Below are 22,572 nucleotides of genomic sequence, written 5' to 3' on the forward strand. Positions count from 1 at the left end.
CTTGAATGAGACGGTCGAAACTCGGAACCCATGGCGTTTGTTCAAAACTGGTAGGTGCTTCTCAGTCTCAGGTCAGATTTCAGGCCGATGTTTTAATCTTTCTCTGTTCTTCTTTCTGTACATAAATTGGGGAATCATTATTTGCTCTATGGCACTAAAGCTCCAATCTTTAGCATATTCAACTCGAATCGTCAGATGGGTTTCTCGAAGTGCTTCGATTTCTTCAACCTCATGCCCCCGTCGTGTTGAAGATCTTACCGAAAGCATTGCAACCTCCAATGATTCATCTGAGTTTCATCAAAATATTAACTTTTTGAGGAATAAACTTATGCCCGATAACTTGATCCGGGTTTTGGACCGTACTAGTGATTTGGATTCTGCGGTGAAGACATTCAAATGGGCTTCTAGGCAGAAGAGTTTCCGCCACAGTTCCCATACATATTTTGGGATCATTTGGAAATTGGGTATGGCTGGGAATGTTCAAAAGATGGGGGCTTTATGTCAAAGCATGCTAAAGGATTGGTGCCCTGATGCTGAAGAAGCTCTTCTTGCATTGATTCATACCTTTGTGAAACATCATAGGATTAATGAAGCTATGGAAGTGTTTAGGAACTTGAAGAATTCGGGTGTATATAAGCCCCCAGTAGAAGTTTTCAATGTTTTGCTGGGAGCCCTAGTGGAAGAAAGTGGAGATTTTCAAAATGCCTTGTTTGTTTATAAGGAGTTGGTGAAGACAGGAATCCTACCAACGGTACATACTTTGAATTATTTGTTGGAGGCACTGTTCATGAATAATCAGGTTGAATTGGCCTTGAATCAATTTAGGAGGATGGGGAATAAAGGATGTTGTCCAAATAGTAAGACGTTTGAAATTCTTGTGAAGGGCCTAGTTGCGAAAAATCGAGTGGATGAGGCTATTTCTGTTATGGGGGAAATCTTTGAACAAAAATATCAGCTTGATATGAGTTTCTATTCCTTTTCCATACCTCTTTTGTGCAATGAAAATAAAGTAGAGATGGGAGTAAGGTTATTTGAAATGATGAAAGCTTCTGATGTTAAGCCAGATTCATTAATTTATGGGGATCTGGTGAGGTGTTTGTGCAGAAATCTCCATTTAGATTCTGCTATATGCCTTATAAATGGTATGATAGAAAGTGATATCTCACCCAGTGATGATGATTTTGTTGATCTGGTTAATTGCTTTTGTGAATTGGGGAAAGTAAGTGAGGCTATAATGTTTTTAGAAGATAAACAAGTCCTTGAAACTGCTCCTTACAATGCATTGCTTGAAGGTTGCTGCAATGCCGGTAATATTCTGGATGCATATTTCCTGCTTGATTCACTGTTTGAGAGGAATATAGCTGATTGTCATTCTTGGAGCATCCTCGTTAGATGCCTTTGTGAAAAGGAAAACATCGGGAAGGCATTTGAACTTCTTGGAAAAATGTTGAAGTTACGAGTTCATCTTGACGTCGAAACATATTCTGCTCTTATACTTGGCTACTGCAGAGTGGGCAAGTATGAAGATGCATTTGGACTTTTTCGTCGAACTCGTGCCAAATGCTGGCTTTTGGATAGTACATCTTATTCTGAACTACTTGCAGGCCTCTGTGACATAAAAAATTCTGAAGCGGCTGTTGAAGTTTTCTACCACATGGCCTTGAACAGATGCTCTCTTCATCCTTGGTCCTACTGTAAGTTGATAAAATGTTTATGTGATGAATGCCAGGTCAATAAAGCTATAAATATGTGGCAGTTGGCTTCTTGCTGTGGTACATCTTGCTGTATTGACGCGCACACTACAATCATGCGTGAGTTGTCTAAATCCGGGAAGGCAAAAGACCTGTTGGTGGTCCTTTCACAAATGTTAGTAGAGGGCTGCAATCTTGATGCAGAAACATATTGCATCCTCATTCATACCATGAGTAAACAGAATCAAGTGAAGGAATGCGTGTTGTTTTTCAATATGATGATAAATGAAGGCATAGTACCTGATCCAGGTAAACTATTTGATCAGCTGTCATTCATAGCCAATCATTCCCAGCTATGTATGATATCCAGTGCTATTGATAAGCTTCTTTCCAAATCTGACATTTTGAATTCGGCAATGTTTGGCTTATTGATAACTGGTCTGTGGAAAGAGGGTAAGAAACATGAGGCACGGAGGTTACTGGACCTAATGTTAGAAAAGGGTTGGCTTCCTGATGCTACCACTCATAAATTGTTGATCGGATCTGATGCTAGAGAAACGAGGAGTCAGGATATATTATCGATTGATAATTCTGCCGCTCAAGATACTGTTAGCAATATACTTGCAGAAGGGCTTGGAGAGACATGAAACACCAGCATTCCATGTACCGAGAGTTTTCATGCTAGTTCCATAATTGGTGCTGCTATGCATTAAGAGTCGTCTATTCGGTATTCTGCACCTAGAGTTGCAGCGCCAAGACAATTTTAAAATCAGAGATGCTGCTGTTCATTCAAATCTATTTGCCATGCTTGGTAAGACTTACATTATCAAATGACTCATGTAACCTGGATAAAACTAAAATTACAGGACATTTTACCATTTTTTACATTATAGACACCATGTTTTGGGTGCAAGCATCTATCTTACTTATAATGGGGTGAAATAAAACGGATCTTAAGATAACTTTAAACCTCGGTTATTCTATATTATGTATTTGCTGCAAAGAGGGATAAGACTTTAGATTCTTTGTTTTTGTTAATGTAGATACACACAGGTTTTATGAATTGAGGTTTTCTTATTTTGTTGATTTGCAGAAGCCTACAAATCCCACTGATCTTGATTGACAAAACTATTAACTGCTGCTATAATGGAGGATGACTTGTCATGGTTTCTGACACTGTATCTTGGCATACTGCTGCAACTTTTGCTCCAGTCTATATTTCTCATTTTCGGAGAACGAAATGAACAGAGAAGCCAAAAAGACCAGCGGCTTAGATGCTTCGGACAGTTCATAGGAATCCAAAGCATGCAGGGACAGGATCCCATTGACTCTGATAAAATTAAGTGTGGGATGAAAACTATATGCACGGAGAGGAACGATGTTTGCTACCAGCGTTAATGATACCTCCAACAAATGTTGCATTCTTTGTTTGTGACCAGAAATACAAGACTATACTCCTAGCACGCGTAAAAGTGAGAAGTGCTACAAGGGAGAGACTCTGATACTGTGGTTAAGTTGAAAAACCATTGTAATCGCTCGACATTCTTTTGATTCAATTTTTAAGAGGGCAAAAGAAAAGTTTGTAGCCTTGTGCCTGTAATGTGCATAAAGTCTACTAAGTTATTTTCTTTATTTATGAAAAGGTATATCCACTCATATGCATTCTTTTTTATTACTCATTTGTTGTCATTTGCTGCAACATAGGATCATACAAACTCACCAGCTTCCTTTTAGTAAAATCAAACAGAACAAATTAGAAAAACTATATATTCTGAAGAACGAAAGAATAGAGTAGAATGTTAAATATCAGAAAATGAGCATAGAATAATTACAGAAGGGCAATTTCCAAATCAATAGAATTACATAATCACAAAAGCATGGAATGAAAACTTTACACGAAGTCAATTATGTTCCCACTTGTCACATGATCAAAATCCAGATTCTAACTACAAAATAGTCAGCTAAAAATAACCAATTTTGGGTTAAAAAACTAGCAGAATTCATCTCAATATTCAATTGATTCATTAATTAACAAATGGAACTCAACCCAATTAGGTTTAGCCAAAGCCAACACCATGAATCAATTATCTACCACCGTTATTGCTCTGTACACGCTCCAATTTCACATCTTCACTCGTTCCAGTTGCGGTTGCGATCCCATTGTTACCTCCGAAACCATTCTTGTTATCAGATAACCCATTACCATTCGCATTCACACTCACAGGGTTCGTAACCTTGTGAATCCCGAGATTCCTCGACCCAGAAACCCCAGCGGTGGCGGCCCGCTTGGCGTTTTCGACGGCGGAGAGGTGATCGAGGGCGTCCTTGGCCTTCTTCCTGGCGGCGGCGGACTCACGGACGGAGCGATCGGCCTTGACGCGGGCGAAAGAGTGGTAACGGTTGAGGGAGGAGCTGGCGATCTTGGAGGCGCAGAGGAGGGCGGAAGCAAGTTTGGTATCAAGATTGTGAGGAGGGGCAGAATGGTCAACTTCGAAGAAAGAGTAGGAAGAAGGGGAGGGAGTGGAGCATGGAGGGCAGAGGAAGGTGGAGGCGGAAGGGGGAGGGGAGGGGAGGCAGCGGACGTGGGTGAAGGAGGAGCACTTGACGCAGGAGAGGAAGCGGTTAGGTGGACGTAGTGGAAGAACCAACGGCTGGTGAGGCCGCAGTTGGTGCAGGTGGAGGGCGTGGCCGGCGCGTGGAGGTACATGTCCAGAGAGAGTGAGTGAATTGTGATTTTAGGGTTAGGGTTTTACAGAAAGGAATTAACTAATTCAGAGAGAAAAGGGGGGAAGAAGGAGGTGCTTGAAGTGAGTGTGGACTGTGGTGTGGTGTGGTGTCTGGGACTCTGGCGGTTACCAAAGGATCTCTCCTCTCCCTCGCTCGCTCACTAGTCACTAGTCACTAGTCATTCTCTCTCTCCCTCTCATTCTCCACTCCTCACCACTTGGTCTGTTTTGTTTGATCCGGTTGTTACGCCATTGGGCCATGGGTCAAATCTCTTCAGCATATTTGGAATCATCAATCAAGGAAAATTTCAAAAATTAATTTCAAGAATACTTTTTAGAACGAGATTTTTGCTAGAATTTATTAATAAAAAGTATTTATTGGAAAGTTAAAAGAAATTTGAAATTTTCTAATTTTCTATTCATGTATAGTACATTTATTCAAAAATAGAAAAATTTTCAATTGAAATAACCTTGTTACGAAACCCAGCAAAACTTTCAATTTTAGACTTTTAGTAATTATATTGTTGTTAAAAAAATTAATTTTTAAAAATTAAAGTTTTATTAACGAGTACTCCATAAAAAATGTAATTTGTATAGAGAATTTTGTCCATAAATAATTACTCGAATAATACTAACATTAATCAATTTATTTTCTTAACCATAACCTTATCATTGAGGAGGAGAGACAATCTCGAGAAATAATAAACAAAGAGAGCAATTTTATCAATAAAATAAAATTTTAAAAGAAATCAATGTGTACCGAAATGACTAAATTGAATATTATTAGTTTTATAATTAATGTATATATTTAAAATAAGTAAAGCATAAATCAGGCCAGGCAACTTACGTCAAATTTAGCTTTGCTGTTATTTGCTTATGGTTGTGCAATTGTAGTGAAAGGATTAGGAAATTAGGATCAACATGACCTACGATCAAATCCCCACAGCTTCATCAATGGTGGAGAAATGAACATGGCATGGTAGATATACAGTGGAAAAATTGGCATTGAGCTAAACTTAAAACTTCAATTGGCATAGTGAAGGTCAAAAGCATCAAACCATCTGAGAATCAGGATTATATTTACAATGATCAATACATGACCTCAACATTGAAGTTAATCCCCAGGGAACAATGCAGCAAAGCAAAGCAAAGCAAAGATGAACATTTTCTGCAGTTTCTCTACACAACCTGGAGTTCATGGTACCGAAACCATTACAACAAATCCAGCTCGTGAGCAGCCGCAGAACCATCCGGTTTTATTCGTCATAAAACTACTTTGAAGCTTTTACTAACTGCAAATAAGCAGCATATTGCTCTAAATAAGAAACAAGTAGAATCATAACAAATCCCCTAAACCCTAATAGTATGTATGTAAGTAGTTATGTATTATGATTTTCGGGTGAAAAGGAAGGAAGTGAAGGGTTTGAAGAATCAAATGATCTATAAGATTTAGACCCTAAACCATTACCTTCCATTCCTTTCCCTTGAAAATAAAAACTTGCAAGCAAACCCCATCTGAATGACAAATGTTGTTGTATGCAGATAAACATAATAAATTGCATGAACTTTTCCAGACAGTTTTAAATGAATCTGCTCTGTTTATTAAAATCTCCTCTATATAGTGTGTCAGCAGTGTCATAATTGAACTTCTTGGTATTTTCTTTAATTATACACAAGAAAAGTTAAAAACATAGAATAGTAGCTCTTTTCAGTAATGCTTCCCCAAGACAAGCATTCCTGTTTAAGAACTGGTTTCAATAGATAAGTATACAGCAGAAATTATCTATGGTAAATTTAATCATTCTGCAGAGTAAATTCTCAATATTCAATCCGAACAACCATATATATAATGAAAAATTATGAAAATGAAAGATCAATCGTTTGATTGTTGCTCCACAAATTAAATATATACACAAAATTTGTCTCCTTTACTTTGAGAGGGAGGACATAGGGTTAATCTATGGCATTGTTTGAAGACTGACATAGAAAAACATCAGTGAAATTTGGTAACACGATTAGATTCATAAGGTATTCAAATTTAATAATCTACCTACACAATGGCTAATGAGAGAAATTAGTAACTGCCGTTAATTTCCTATTACTGGATAAAAAATAGAGGAATGCTAGAGGGTCATCAGTTAGCTATCAATGTTTTTAAAAGTATGGGATAAAAGATGTTGTTTGATTACCAGCCTAAAAAAACCAGACTAAAGGAATTGAATTGATAACTAAATGATAGCCAAAAACAATAACTTCTGATGGTCCCCTAACATTTCTCTAGAAAATAATGTAAATCTATGATGTCTCTAATGCTTAACAGGCAGCGTTCAAACATATAAACTATAAGGAAGCATGAGCTCAGCTTTGATGCTGCAATGCTGTCAAAATTAAACATTAGTGATTCAAAAACCGTTAGACTCAGCGGATTTCATCATCTGCTAAATGAGCCAGCAGCATCAGAATTATACATCCAATGCAACTTCAAAATTTGCAACCATTTATTAACAAAAAATGAATGTATTGTTTAAAGCAAAGCAGAGGAGCACACCTCTTTAGCCTGAAAGGAGAGCACAGGTAAAACCATTATTGACAAGTTGGTTAACTGCATCCCTGAACTTGTGATAATCATCAACTTTGTTGTAGACTTGATGAGAAATCCGGGCATATCCAGTTACACACCCGACTTCGCCATCTCTCGGCGGCCGATAGTATATAGGGACTTCAACCCCAAACTGTTCCCTCAAATGCACCCTTAACCCAAGAGCATCATCATCACAAGCAATCCCCAAAGAAGTAGGCAAACCCACCATGATCATGCTACCGCACATATCCGGAGGACTCCCAAGGTGCGTCCCCCATGATTGGGCAAGCATTTCCCCCATCTCCACAACAGCATCATGGTTCCTCTTCTTGATCCCTTCGATTCCCCCTTGGAACCGATTCACGAATTCCAAAGCCGCAGGAACCACCAATTGGGCACTATAGTCCCTGGTCCCAATCCAAGCACTCTCCACAGCCAAGCCATTGCCGTATTCATGAGACACCACAGGGTGGTGCAATTCAGAACCCCCCTTAGGGGTTTTCCTTGTATACAAAAACGCAATGGAAGGAGGGCAAAAGAACCACTTATGCAAATTGCTGGTATAAAAATCAGCACCAATCTCTTCCATATCAACATCAACACACCCAATTGAATGTGCAGCATCAATAAAAACCTTTTCAACCCCTTCCTCCCTACAAATCTGAACCAATTCCTTCACCGGAATCACCACACACGGCATCGAAGTAACGTGATCTATAGGCCTCCGGCGCGGGTGACGTAGGCCTCCATGGACTTTTTGACGGCGCCGTAAGCGTAATGGAGCATGAGGACAACGTCGCCCTTCTGGAAGGTTCCTTCGTGGAAGGACCAAGCGGTGTGCTGGAGGACGATGGCGGCGGCGGTGGTGGCGTTGTCGACGATGGCTCATCGACGTGTTTGGCGTTGACGAGGTCCTTGATAATGGTGCGGGATTGGAGGATCCCTTTCTTGAGTTCGTTGAAGTAGAAATTGTCGGGCTGGCGGAGGTAGTGGAGCTGGGAGCGGTGCTGGGCGGCGATGACGGAGGCGGGACAGCAGCCGAAGCTTCCGTTGTTGATGCGGGCAACGGAGGGGTCGTGGTGGGAGAATTCCTCGTGAATCTCGGCGGGAGTGATGAAGGATGATGATAAGAGCTTAGGCTTCTTAGATGGTTGGGAAATGGTGGAGGCGCCGTTGAGGTGGTGAGTGTGGATGTGGTTGTGATTGTTGGTGGTGGGAGAATCCATTGGTGGAGAGAGGGTAGGGTTTTGGAGATGAGAAGTGACAGTAGAATAGGAACACCACCATATGCGTGAAGAAAGATATTAGAGAAGAACGTGATGAGTCAGAGAGTACCCAGTTATTATTCTTCTTTTATTATTGTTTCTCCATTAATAATTTTGGCGGGTCCTGACTCACGTGACATCGCGCGTGTGTCGACTGTTGCTTCTTCTTGTTTCTCATCATTCCAATTGCAAGCTCAAGCTATGCCATGCGTTATGCGGTAGGAAATGTGATCATCTACGTGCAAGTGTGTAACTGAACTCGCAAAATTCTTCAACATCAACACGGCAGCTATCTTGAGTTCATCTGGAACACTTACTACGCCTAACCTGAATGCATGCATCAACACAACACTTTGGTTACATGCTAACTATGCATTCATTTGTTTTATCATTATTAGATTAGATACTCAAATGAACGTAGACTTACCATACCATATAATTATAGATGATTTTTGTTTTGATACTATGATAAATTTATACGTACCAATACGTTTAAAATATAAACAAATAATAATAAATTATGTGAAATTTATTTTCATGCCAGCATCAATTATTTTTAAAAAAAATATATATCATATCACTAATTTTATTAAAATATTTTTATAATTTAATAAAAATGAAAATTATTTTTTATTTAGTTTTATAAAAAGACTTAAATATCCTTTTTATATATTAAACAAAAATTACTCTTTTAGATTAATTATTTAATTTTATCATTTTAAAATTTAAATAATCTAAAAAATAAAAACAAAAACACATTTAATAAAATTATTTGTCTCTCTATAAACGGAGTTAATACTCAAAATCGTTCCTGAAAGATATCTCGATCTCCATTGTAGTCTTCGAAAAATAAAATTAATCAAATTCATCCCCGAAAGTTACTCACGTTGATCGAGTTGGTCTTTCCGTCATTTTAGTTGGTGATGTGGCTAACGTTTGCTGAGCTGGAATGTTAAGTGCCAGCCTGGTAGACTCCAGCATGGCAACCGTTAATGCTGATAAGATATGTTTACTTATTTAGGTCAAATTAGTCCTAATATTACAACCCTAACCCCCAATCTGAAGCATAAATGTGCGTGATGCTCGTAGTAGATGACGATGTATGTTTGTAGAGTCGCTGCTATGATGAGTGGAAGCCGCAGTGGTGACCTGCCATCGCAGTCTATCGGTAGCCATGAGTCGAAGTCTTCCATGCGACGAAGGAGGAAGATGAAGGACCAGACTTGCTTTTGTTGGTTGAAGACGACAATCAAAAAATCCGGCACAAGAGATAATCCGGATAGGTTGTTCCACACTTGTGTGAAATACCCGATGAGTTAGGTTACGATATATTAAGTTTGCTTTCCATATTCCTATGTCTATTTTGCTGGGTAGTTGAAATTGATTTTCTTTTTTTTTTGAAAATATTCAGCAAGGAAGCTACTGCAACTTCTTCAGGTGGGTTGAGGAAGATGGGTATATAGCAGGGGTGGAAACTGATGCAGAAGTTGGTGGGGACTATGATGAATGGAGACTGAATGTGTCATGGAGATTGGGTAGCTTGGAGGGTGAGGTTAGAGCAATGAAGATGCTGATAATGTTCCTGTCAGTTGCAGTGGTCGTGGCTACTGTATTGTGTGTATCACTGTTTTTCACGTTAATCTCCAAGTAAAGCCACAGATGGAGTGTTATGTTCTTGTGTTTTAGAGGTGTTGTTAGATCTTTGAAATTGAATTAGTTGATATGTCATGATGATGTTACTTATGAATGAAAGTATGATTTAACTGTGTTTAATCGTGTTTAATTTAACATAAAGTTGTTGTTTAAGCATGATGGGTTACACTGAGAATACATGATGGTGATGTTTGAACCCTAAGTATATGTTCACCAAAAAGTTGTATACATCAGAATAGTCAAAATCATTGTAAGCCATAACAAGCATCATAATGATATCATATTGTCTTAGTAGACACACCACATGGGTGATCAAGGATCCAGAAATTAAAAGAACAATCCAAAGCATAAGTTTAAACAGCATTGTTCACTTAAACCAAAAAAACATACTAGGCCTAACTTAAATGATCCTGAAAACAGAAGCAGTTTACAGAGGCATGTTTCCAAAAAGCAAAGTTGCAACTACATACAAAATATATTTCCTAGTTAAACACATTAATCTTTCTTTCTTGGACGCTTGAAGCCTGGAGTAGGAACGAATGTCATGAAGGTTGCATCTTCTTTGCAGTTGCGGAAGTTGTTCCTTTTAATGCCTCAGCAGATATGGCCACAGGTGACTGTGTGGAGGCATTCGATCTGGCCTTGCTTTTGATGACATGCAATTTGGGTGGTCTGCCTCTCTTTGCACCCTGCATAGGCCAGTTGCAGAACCATTTAGTTTCAAGTAAATAAATGCAATTGTGCAGTAGAAAAAGCAACAATTAAATAACCTGAAGGTCTTGAACAGGCAGTTGGGTATTTTGCATTGGTGGGGTTCCTCCTGGTTGGTTGACTTCCACAGCCGGTTGTGGCTGGACTAGGGGAGGAGGGGGAGACTGTGATTGAACTTCATTGTTGGTGTTTGGCTCATCTGTAGGGGGAGTAGGCCCTTTAGCAAGGCAAGCTGAAGTTGCATTTGCCTAGCTTGTTTCTCAGCATCCTCCTTTTTCTTCTTTGCACAGCTTCGCTTGTTATGTCCAACTTCACCACAATACATGCACCTAATTGGGTTGTACTTCCACTTCATATTGGTGCTTGACCCAACTGGCTGCTCTCCCTTGTCCTTTCTCCTCTTCTTGGTAGGCCTGCCAGGTTTTGGCTTAATTGGGAGTAGAACAGGGGCAGGTGAGGATGTTTTCTCCCACAAATCTTGTCCTTTCACCGGGTTAACATTGAAACAGTATGTCCTTTTATACGCCTCCATTGTCAACAACTCATGGCAATACTCCTCAGTCCTCTTACCATTTTTGTCTTGAATGGCTGAAATTGCATGCATACATGCCATCCCTATGCCCAGTACATACAGACAAATATAATGAAAATAAAAAACAACTCTGAATACTTCATGCTAAGGGAAGGAGTGATAGGGTCTGAATGATTTACCTGTGAGTTGCCAGAACCGACAGGTGCAAGTGTGCTTTCCCAAGTCTACCACCATGTTTGTGGGCCAGCCATGTACTTCAAACAACTCCTCTTTATCATCCCCGCACCATTGGGGAGACCAACGACTAGATAACTTTGTCATGGCTTCTAGTCTGCTTTGCTGAACTGGGGGTAGAATTCCTTGATAAGTGCTCAACTTCAGTTTGTTATCGACCATGCTCTTCATGATTATTCTTCTAACCTCTTCAGCCAAAGTCAAAATCGGCTTGGTCCTTTCATGCTTTATTTTAGCATTGAATGATTCACAAGCATTGTTGCAAATGTTGTCATTCTTAGGATCCTCACTGAAGTACGCCTTACTCCAAGCTTCCTTCGACCACTTTTCAAGATACTGCCAAGCCTGCTCGTTGATGACCTTTACTCTTTTCATGTTCCTCTCGAACTCATTACGTGTTCTTGACCTAGCACATTCCCAGACTAGGTCTTTCAACTCTGTGCTACCCCATTGTTTTGAAAAATTCCACCACATATGCCACACACAGAATCTGTGCTGGGCCATGGGCATGACTTCCTTCACTGCTAAGTCCTTGACAAATACAGAGAAACCCGAAAAGATTGTTAATCAAATTAATCTCTCAAAGTTCATCATTAAATCAATTTAGTCCGACCAGTATATCTCATGAAATCAAATAAATTCCAATACTATGAATACGAGAATGAAAAGTGTCCTCACCTTCTGCATGTCTGAAATGATGCATAACTTGTTATCATTGTAGTTGCCAAGGTCTGACTGCAACAGGTCCAAAAACCATTTTCAGTTGTCTTTATTTTCCACATTCACAATTGCATAGGCAAACGACAAAGATGTGATTATTGGCATCCTGAGCACACGCAGTCAATATTTGTCCACCGTGCAGGGTCTTAAGAAAAGTCCCATCCAAACCAATCATCGGTCTACACCCAACCTTAAAACCTTTTTTACAGGCATCAAGACACACATAAAACCTCTCAAATTGAGGAGGACCCTCTGGCATCGGGATTACACCTACTTGAACTGTAGACCCGGAATTACTTGTAAGCAATTCATTAGCATAGTCCCAGATTAACCCATATTGGGCAACTTCATCCCCCTCTACCACTTTCCTAGCAGCTTTCAATGCTCTAGTGATACAGGTGCTGTTGAGGTTTACATTACATCTCTTCACAAACCACTCATACACTTCTCGATGTCTCATTGTAGGGTGCTTCCTAAGTTTTGGTACAAGTTTGCTTTGTATCCATTGTTGGGTAGCTGTCCTATTTTTTCGCCTTCTAGGACAGATATGGTTGTGAACTAAGGTTTTAATCTGCCAGGACTCGTCTTGCTTACTACGTGCACAGTATACTACCCAAGGACAACCCTCAGCCTTACACACAGCCCTAACCCGAACATTCTCATTCTTTGTAAACAATATGTTTCTACCTAACTGGATTGTGTAGTCCCTAGTTGCATGCATAAAATGTTTCTTTGATTTGAACATCATACTAACCTCAAATTTGAGGTCCCCGAACTTTGCCTTGTCATTATACTGAGGATATATAGTTGGTGATTCCTCATCAGACTCCAATTCCTGGCCTAAGTCCTCCGAGTGCCATGAGTTGAGATCCGAATCACCATCATCAAGGGGATTATCTTCTAGGTCTGCCAAATTGAAACCACAATGTAATTAGTCATGTTACCAAAATTAAATCAACAACTACAAAACCAATTGAGTTAGCCAAATACCTGAGTCACTGTCATCCTCATCCTCAGAAGCTTCATAGCTTGAATCGTCAGTCTCTATTTCTTTCATAGTTCTGACCAGTAGAGTTCACACCATCATCACTCTCACTGCTAGATTCATCATCCCCTAGTACCTTTGGAAGTTTGTAAAGGCTGTCTTCAGCACTCTTATAGGAGTCATGAGAGTCACTGTCTTCTTCAACCTCCAAAGTCTTCACATGCCTTCCAGCTCTTGTGGTGATAATGACCTTGGTTTTTCCTTTGTTCTGAGATGGAGCAGGGGTAGGTTTGATAGGCTGACTATAGGATTTTTTAGATTGTGATTAGAGTTTGCACATGGTGATGTGATGTTTTGGTGGGCTGAGATGATGGTCTGGTGGGGTTAGATGAGGGTCTAGTGGGCTTAGATGATGGATCCATGGGCTTAGATGATGGTCCACTAGGCTTAGTGAGCTCCTTAGTGGGTTGAATTGGTTGCTTAGTGGGCTGGATATGCAGTTTAGTAGGCTGACTTGATTTCTTTGTGGGTTGGGTAGAAAATTTGGTGGACTGAGAAGGCAACTTTGAAGGCTGAGAGGATAATCTGCTACCTTCAGCTGATGCCTTCGTGGATTCAGAGCATGGTTTTTGGTTGGATGGTAACTTGGTGGGTTGAGAGTGATGTCTCTTGATTTGGGTTTGCTTAATTTTTGGCACATCTTCTTCCTGCTCATCAACCACACATGGCTCTGAAACACCATGCTTGAAATACAGGTTGATCAAGTTGAAGTTCCTCCTGCAATCCTTCACCATTGCAATCAAATCATGATCTGTGGCCAGCCTCCTCAGCCCATATTCAAGGGGAACCCCTGGAGATTTCCACCAACACTCCCTAGCCTCAGCATATCCCAGTTTCACATAGTATCCCTTCACAAAGAACACATCCAGTGTGTCACCTTCAACTCCCATTAACACCTTTGTGTGATCCGGTTCATAGTACAGATTTTCACCCTCATCCTTTTTAAACTTCCCACCATGGTGAAATACAAATGTCATAGGAGGACCCTCCATCTACAAGTGCATAAATAAATAAATGTAGTCAATAACAAAATCTGAAACAACTACAGCCTTACAACTGCATGTAAACACACAGCAAACAACATAACCATACCCATCGCAAACCCTCCATTCCCCAGAAAAACCCATCGCATTACGACCACGAAACCCCTAACGACAAAACCATACAAAACATGTTCTTCCTAATCCGAACCCTAGTCTTACTAGATGCTTCTTATAACTAAGTCAACCTAAACCAACGCACACCAACATTGCAAAATCAATAGAAACTGTCAAAAAAATTAAATCTTACCCTATGGCAGTTACTGTTCCTTCCTCCAACAGCGAAACTCCTCTGCAAGCTCCTCCAACTATCCGACGTAGTAGAGCCAACTACTCTACAAGCCTCGACACGCACAGGAATCGTCAATAACGCTACGAGGTTCTGATCAAAGGATCCTTGGGCAGAGTACCAGAGTAGAGAGAAGAGGAGGGGTTTTGGAGCGAAAGTTGAAGAGGATTGTTATGATAGAAGAGATGGGAAGAACGTTTGAATATCCCACTCTGGACCATAAACGACGTCGTTCCATTAATTTGGGGGGTGGAGGAACGAAACTACGTCGTTTTGGAGTCTACCACGCTGGCACTTAACGTTCTAACTCAGCGAACATTAGCCACATCACCAACTGAGATGACGTAAGGACCAATTTGATCAACGTGAGTAACTTTCGGAGACGAATTTGATTAATTTTATCTTTCGAGGACTAAAACGGAGATCGGTATATCTTTCAGGGACTATTTTGAGTATTAACTCCTCCATAAACCTTAATAATCATTCATATAAAAAAAATTAAACAAATCTAAAAAATACTAAAAAAATTCATTTGTTCTTTTTTGATTTGTTGGGTTTCTCGCATATCCCTTCATATCACTTTGTATCTCCCTCTCTTCTCTTCAATCTCGCCTCTTCTCCCCGGTAAAGAAGACAAAGAAACTTCCTCCACGGCGCCCTGCCAATTGCAACAATTAACGAATCAACAACTAATCATTAAAAACATGCATCAACTTTTGAATTGGAGCTTCTGATTAATAGACTAAGATAAACCAAGTATAAACTAGTCCAATTGTATAATCCACTACGTTCTCACATCTTTGATTTCTCCTTTCTTATTATTTTGCATTTTCATCTGAACCAATTGAGACCACTTATATATTTAAGCTGCTTCAAAATCTAATCCTCCATTAGCAGAGTATGCATACCAAGTAAGATTTAGTTATATATTTTTTCAGCCGAAAGAAATAAAGCAATATGAGATAATAAGATATTACTCCTCTTTGCTAGGCTTCTTTTCATCAGAGATAGTGGCTAAGATAAGTTGTGAAAGTTTTATTTGCTTAAACTTGATAATTACTCGTAATTTCTTTTCTTTTTTGGTCCTTGACAGCACATAATTCCAAATTGAGAGCAATAACTACCAAAGACAAAGTTGCACAGTATGGAGATAAGTGTTCTCATATAACTTCCAAGAACAAAAACTCCAACTTTCCTAATAATAAGAAAGGACAATAGCGTTGGAAACACAACAGAGCATAATAATTAAGTAAAACACTGCCCAAACTTAAATCCCAACATTGTTTATCAATCACAAAGGAAAGCTTGAGAACTTAAAGTAGGATGCTGTAAAATACTAACTCTCATATAACTGGGGAAATATCTACAGATTTAATCATTGCTCAAAAACAGTCACCAATTCATCACAACATATGATTAGGCAAGCTAAGAACTTCTTTCTAGAAGAATCAACAAGCCCCTATAGTGTGTGTGTGTGTGTGTGAAGAGGGAAAAGAGGAAAAGGAAACAATTTGAAGAGTGACCTATTCTTTTTGCTGATTTTCACTTTTAACTATGCTTTTCTGAGTCAGATAGCATGGCATGGCCCTGTTATACCCGGAAAACTAGAGTAATAAATCATTCAAAGCTAATATCTCTTCAGCAGCATCAAGAAAGCATGCTCTTGTTATTGATCATCTTCCCTACAGCATGCTTCTGGCAACCTGAAGCTTAAACAAAACATTGCCTGCAAAGTAAATAGAAAAAGACCATGAATACAGATATTTTATAGTTTCTACAAAAACAAATCAAATAGAATAATAGCAGTGATCTATAGTACTGAATACTGATACCTTGTTGGGAGCTACATCCCTAACCCGATGAAATATTGGGTTTTGTATACAGGCACTCAAAGCAGACTCTACCACCTGCGAAATTAAGTTCAAAATCAACTGTCTAAGTAAGTGAAGTAAGAGTTTGATCAGTGTCCATTGTGAACTGTCTTACAAAATCCAGGCTCCTAAGCCACCCGAATGGGCAAAACATTGTAAATACCACAAGTCAGTGAAATCATTGATATTCTTACCAAACATAGGAAAAAGAAAATGGGAAATACCATTAGTAGAAGGAACTCACAGCTATTATCGTCTCTGGAGTTTCAGTTGCTCTAATGAAGCAATAGCAGTGGACCCATGGTAGATTTCCTTTCCAATATTTCCTCTGGATTAATCCCTTAAATACATCTGGCAGAACATTTTTTTAAAGTCAGATATCTGCCAATAAATCTCAAAGATAATGAAGAGTTTTTTGCAAAGCAAAGAATGAGTTATGAAACTCCTAGCATAGGAAGACAACAAGAGTCTTGCACGAAGGTTCCTTTAAAAATATAAGTTACATTACGTCCAACGACATCACTCCATCTGTACCTAGAAACTGAACAGCTGATGCTGGTAGGTTCATTATTACGTGGTCAATATGCTCCCAAGTTTTTGTGTCAGTGAACTCGGAACCTCTCATTCTCTTGTTTTGGCTTCCTCTTTTCCCACTACCTTTAAAGCTATCAGTTCCACGAGTCTTTCCATTCTCTGTAAACAAAAACAACTTTATCAGGCTTTAATTTCAATCTTACAGAGTATTTTGAATACTTTGTTTCTCACTAAGAAAGGGCACTGTTCAACAAGGTTAAATTTCTTTATTTCCAGAACAGAAATTGCAGAATTATTTTGAGACTATAAAGATCAGGTAGTGATATCCTGGGGTGTCACAGTGGTATCAAGAATACCTTCATGGGAACTACTAGAAGATCTCTTAGCAGAAGTTACAGATGTATCATCATGGTTTGATGGACATTCTACATCCTCTAAACTATTGTTATTGCGATCTCCTATGCCCTTTCTATCAACTGCAAGAAAAATATCAGTGTTAGGTAACATGTTAAGATATCAAACCAGTATTTGCAGTTATATCCTGTAAAGATATTACCAATTAGCAAGGCAGTTTCTGCACTTGTTTCAACATCATCTTTTGTGTTGCATGACTCACATGTATTCAGACTTGGAACATTACATTCTAATTTAACCTCACTAGTTGGCACCTCCATCAGCTGGGAGATGAATTTTCTAGCATCCGTGTTGTATGCATATATGCAATCTTCGACCTTGTTGACTTTAGCATTGATCCTCAGATAGTGAATGCTATCTGGATTCAAATCATTTGCATAGACTAGGCATCCTTTTTGGGCTGCAGGAATTGCAAAAGGACCTATACCCGCAAACATATCGCAAATGATCTCTCCAGGTTGGAACAGAGAAACCAATCTTTTATGTTCATGTTCCAATCTAGAATTCCAATAAACCAAACTGTAATCAAGCTTAAAAGTGGCACCATATTGCTTCACTTCTGTAACCATATCATGTTCTCCTGCTAAAACTTCAAATTCTGGAACACGAAATTCATTTGTAATAGTTCCCACTTTATTAACAACGGTTTTGATTCTTGGATAGTTTTTCTGCATAAATAGCTAAAACATGAACAATAATAGGAGAAATATGTATAAATAAAACAATATGCTTGACACTATAAAGACTGAGTTTGTGGATGAATAACTGAATGGACGTCTATGTCACAAAGGCCATGCCATTCAAACATACAAACAGACATTATTGTATTATCCATTGTTGGTAAAAATAAAAATTCAGTTTGCTTCATATAAGCATGAAGCAACACAGAGATATGAAGACAGCAGCAATAAAATAAGGCCATCACATCCAATAGAACAGAGGATTCAAAGCCTACTTTTCAAAATAGAAAAATGTTACATAGAAAGGACGCATCATAAATTTCATAACTTTGATACTGCAGCAAGCATTATGTTCATATACCTAAACAAAAGTATCTAACGAAAGTGCTATTCCCAAAGAAGATGAAAAGGGCAGAAGTATCTAACAATTAACAATTTAAGTGTAACTATTTCATCTAGTGGATGTAAATAGAAAAAGCAACTGAAAAGTAAAAGCTAAAACTAAAGACAGAAGTAAGAAAACATACATCAAAAATAACCTTCGCAATAACATCTTTGTAGGGAAGTAATTCCTTGTGTAAGTTTAAATGGGCAATTTGACCTGCATTAGTAGGACAAATGTTAGCTTAGCATTAGTGACTGACCAACTAATAAAATTTAAGAAGTTACAACCCCACCCTGAAAGAATAAATGTTTAACAACTAAAAAAGAATATGCTTTTAGCTCATTTCAAAGAACATGCAAAATTGGATGGATATACACACATCAAAGAACAGTAGAATCAGAATCATTATAGTAATATAGCCATACAAGAAGATACCAGGGAAAAAATGAAATAAATACTTAACTATTGTTTCAAAGGATGAGGGAACCTCAAATCCAGCAGGCAGTATCTGCTTAAGCACGTGATCTATCAACAAAGATATTTGTCAGGTGGTCATAAACATGAGCAGGAAGAAAGAGAGGGGCAACATATAAAACAATTTAATCATTACAAAGAGAGCATCGTATGAATGCTGATCCTGTGAAAACATTACCTAGCATAAATGTAAAAGAGATGCATGTTTTCCAGAAATCAGATCGGAAAGGAAAGAATTGGTCCATGCAAACTTGGTATGCCAATACTTAAGAGATGATATTTGATAGCGAATTTGAAGTACAAAAAATTTTAATTGTTTAATATCTGATTAATGTAGTCCTAACAAAGAGTTTTTTGACCCATGGCCCATGTAATAATTGTTATAGCCTATGCAGCATGCTTCAAGAGAACAGTGGCACTCACCAGCACTCCAATATGAATACCCTAATGTTAATGAGTAAGGCACAACTTCAATCTCACACAAGCCCTTAAGCTCATCGAGCTTTTCCTTCGGAATATCGGATAAATCTGCTCCACATCCAAATCAAGTCAGCAATAAGAAGTTCACCAAAATTCATTATTAGATAGTGCAAAACAAATACAATTCATAATCATTTTTCATGAACACAAATTATAAATATTCACAAGCTCGTACCTGAACATCAGTGCAGAATTTCAACTCATTCATTGCCTAAAACATAGATTCATACCTTGGTTCTGAACTTTCTCGGAGAGAATAATGTAACGGTTTTTACGAGATGTCGGGTCCTCAGTGATGGGTTTAACCCGGGGCTTATCAAGCATGTAACTGCACAATCACAACGAACCAAACTCAAATTCTAATTAGGAATATAAAAGCTGCAAAACGCACAAATACACAAACACAAAAAATAAAACACACACACAAAAATGAAGAGACAAAGAGAGAATTGGGGGAATACCCATTGAGTATTCGAGTGGCGAGTTTGCAATGTTGGCAAGGAATTCGAAGCACCCAAAGCTTCAAGTGGACATCAAACTCACTCTCATCCAACAACATCGTGCAGTTCCAAGATTAAGCTTGATGAATATAAGTGGTAGAATAAAATCAAGCTTTATCTAAAGACAGAAACACCAGACTAGTTTAGACGCCCTAATAAAATTATTGCACCAAACACACTCGTTGCCCATTAACAATGAGAGATTAAATAGGACAGGATGAAAAGAACAACATAACCAAGGTTCTGAAAACCGAACCGGTTATTGAACCGTTCTAATTACTGGTTTACTGATTTATTGGTCCAACTGGTTCAACCGTAGTTCAACCGAAATAACCGTTTTATAATAAAATAATAAATAAAATAACTAACAGCAAGGTTCCCATATTAACTAACAACAATTATTCAAAATTTGTTACAATAAAGAATAAAACCATAGAAAGATGTATTATCTTCTACATTCCAATCAAAGGAAATACCTAATATGTTTTTTTTCCAAAGGAAAAAATAGAAAATAAATTAGAGAAAGAGTGAGAGACTATTCCACGCCACTGTTTCATGGTAACTTCACAACTGTTTTATTTGCAAAACAAGGTCATTTACAACATGAACTAATACTAGAAAGAAAATGAAATCTTTCATAGCCAACTAGACAGAATTGCTTGCATATTTAGAAAAGAGTAATCACCCAAATTTTGATTCAAAAGAAACAATTTGGTTTTCAAAAGTATATACATTGTTCTATCTGACATATCTCTAAAAGAAAATAAAAGAATAAACCACTCTACTTACTACTTACTACCATATGTCACAAAAATTTGATGCCTTCTATCTACCAATATGCAACAATAACAAACAAAGGCTATGGGATCAAAGGCATACAGATCACTACGACTTAGTGAGGAATATGAAAGAATATATTCACACATCAACAAACAAAATTTCGACATTCAATTTAAAAAAGAAACTAAAAAGTTAATTTCTAAAGTGGGTCACAAGATTTACATCCTTAATCATCACAGGGCCAACCTCAGAGAGAAGGTCCAAAGCATGGTGGTAGAATCTCTTTGGAAGCAAGGATTGAGCCATACTAAACCAATAGGAGCAGTTTTAACATGGTAGGTTTAACATGGCAGGAGCAGTTTTAACATGGCAGGTTTTCATCTTCCACTCAATGAACAATTTATTAAATCAACAACAGCAAAACACAATATAACAATCAAAAGGTCAAGAACAACACCAAAATAATAATTTATCAAATTAACAAATTAAGAAAAAGATCAATTAAAACTGAAAATCAAAATAACAAGAACAATTAAAATTTTAAACTACAGCGAACCAACAACAAAATAAGAACTAGAAAAACATACTAATCATGAAAACAACAATAAAATAAAACAATAACTGAATAATTAATTCAAGAAAGAACAAGAAGAAGGAAAAAAAATCACCCTAGGATGGAACAGTTCTGAAATTCAAACAGTACAGGGAGAGGGAGGAGCTTTAAAACGCGACGGAAATGGCTGAACGGAGGCTGAACAACGGCGGAACGGTGGCTGAAAGGCGGCGGAACAGAGGCTCGAACACGCGGCGTAGAGGGCTGAACAGAGGGCTAAGCAGCTCGAACAAGGGCAGAGCAAGGGTTGCCCAAAAAGGGAAGAACAAGGGTTGGCCAAAAAACAGAGGCAGAAGCTTGAACAAAAAGGAGGCGGCCGCGCGGCGAACAAGGGCGACGTTGCGCCGAAGCTGTAGCAATGCGGACGGCGGCGGTAGCTGGACGTTGAAGAACGGCGACGAGATGGAGGGCTGCTTCGGTGCTTCCTCCAAGCTGCGTTCGAGTTCTCTTCTCTGCCGGAAGCTCGAGGTGGAGACTGGAGACGTGAGAACTGACTAGAGAGAGCGAGAGGTGAGAGTGGAGGGCCAAAGGGGTGAGTGGACCGTGGGTGAAAGGAAAACGCAGCGTTTTTTTGCCAAATTTCAAAACCGGCCGAGTCCCGGTTCAGTTCAACAGCCCGGTTCTTGGCCGGTTTGGTAGTCAAATTTCGGTTTTTAAATCTGACGATTTTGTCTTTTGTTCAAACCGTGTTTGCCAACTGTTTTCGTTTCGACCGGTTTTTAGAACATTAAACATAACAGATAGGGACACGTTGTGCACCTTTCACACAGGAACAAAAGAGGTGAGAGCTCTTGCAGCGGTGGCGACGCTATGACTCTCCAGAAACGAAGAAGAATAATGGACTAACTGTAGAGACGTGAAGAGATGGAGCCCGAAGCTATTCTAGGGCTTTTACGTTTTGTGCTTCTTTAATTAAAAAAAAAAAACGGGTTGGGCTGAAAAATTGGAACCACCAAATAGCAAAATTTCGCTTCGTTGGTTTTGGTGGACTTTGGCGGGGCGGGGCAGGCTTTCCCGCCGGGCTTAGTGTGTTTTTGGTAACGGGGTATTTTTTGTAATTTTTTTTTGCCAAAAACTAACTTTTCCCAACTCAACTTACAAGAAAATGAAGATGAAAATTGAGTATTTTAAATTATGCTTTGGAGATAATATTTATAATTATGTTTATTTTGCTTTTGAGGCAATAATTATAATTATGTTTTAGATGAAAATAAAGACTTTAATGTTTGTGAATATAAAAATTATAATTTTTTTTATACCTTTAGAAATTATAATAATTAAAAGTAAAAAATAGAAGAAATTTTTTTATGTCTTTATATATATTATTTAATAGTTAAAAGTAAAAAAAAAAGGA

At 38.5% G+C, this 22,572-nt stretch overlaps 4 protein-coding genes across 5 annotated transcripts; 1 reads left to right on the forward strand and 3 right to left on the reverse strand.

Annotated features, from left to right (window-relative positions):
- The first annotated feature begins 6 nt into the window (after positions 1-6).
- LOC107492235 (pentatricopeptide repeat-containing protein At1g63330) lies at positions 7-3,405 on the forward strand. Its single transcript, XM_016113234.3, has 2 exons — positions 7-2,502; positions 2,785-3,405. Exon 1 carries the CDS (start codon positions 149-151, stop codon positions 2,336-2,338), a length of 2,190 nt encoding a protein of 729 aa, XP_015968720.3. The 5' UTR covers positions 7-148; the 3' UTR covers positions 2,339-2,502; positions 2,785-3,405.
- A 1,855-nt stretch (positions 3,406-5,260) lies between these two features.
- Positions 5,261-8,409, reverse strand: LOC107492236 (probable L-cysteine desulfhydrase, chloroplastic). The gene is given in 4 exon segments (XM_016113235.3): positions 5,261-5,709; positions 6,966-7,718; positions 7,721-7,882; positions 7,885-8,409. Coding segments are annotated over 3 exon segments (1,251 nt in total). The 5' UTR covers positions 8,225-8,409; the 3' UTR covers positions 5,261-5,709; positions 6,966-6,969.
- A 2,049-nt stretch (positions 8,410-10,458) lies between these two features.
- LOC127748412 (uncharacterized) lies at positions 10,459-13,170 on the reverse strand. Its single transcript, XM_052262915.1, has 7 exons — positions 13,104-13,170; positions 12,196-13,019; positions 12,072-12,128; positions 11,339-11,924; positions 10,916-11,242; positions 10,687-10,826; positions 10,459-10,605 (listed from the first exon to the last, which is right to left on the reverse strand). Exons 1-7 carry the CDS (start codon positions 13,168-13,170, stop codon positions 10,459-10,461), a joined length of 2,148 nt encoding a protein of 715 aa, XP_052118875.1.
- Positions 13,171-14,933: 1,763 nt separating this feature from the next.
- Positions 14,934-21,737, reverse strand: LOC107492237 (tRNA (guanine(37)-N1)-methyltransferase 2). Of its 2 annotated transcripts, XR_008000464.1 has the most exons (13): positions 21,274-21,737; positions 19,787-19,943; positions 19,556-19,653; positions 19,269-19,373; positions 18,834-18,896; positions 18,514-18,587; positions 17,449-17,974; positions 17,249-17,368; positions 16,893-17,051; positions 16,603-16,709; positions 16,320-16,394; positions 16,011-16,213; positions 14,934-15,145 (listed from the first exon to the last, which is right to left on the reverse strand). XR_008000464.1 is itself a non-coding variant. In XM_016113238.3 (12 exons), the coding sequence occupies exons 2-12, from the start codon at positions 19,882-19,884 to the stop codon at positions 16,154-16,156; spliced, it is 1,485 nt and encodes a 494-aa protein (XP_015968724.1). In that variant the 5' UTR covers positions 19,885-19,943; positions 21,274-21,737; the 3' UTR covers positions 15,733-16,153. The 2 variants fall into 2 exon arrangements, 1 of the variants encoding a protein (XP_015968724.1); XM_016113238.3 differs by lacking the exon at positions 14,934-15,145 and having other exon boundaries at positions 15,733-16,213.
- Positions 21,738-22,572: the final 835 nt, after the last annotated feature.

This window comes from Arachis duranensis, chromosome 6 (genome assembly GCF_000817695.3).
Source record: "Arachis duranensis cultivar V14167 chromosome 6, aradu.V14167.gnm2.J7QH, whole genome shotgun sequence".
In the NCBI taxonomy this organism is placed as follows: domain Eukaryota; kingdom Viridiplantae; phylum Streptophyta; class Magnoliopsida; order Fabales; family Fabaceae; genus Arachis; species Arachis duranensis.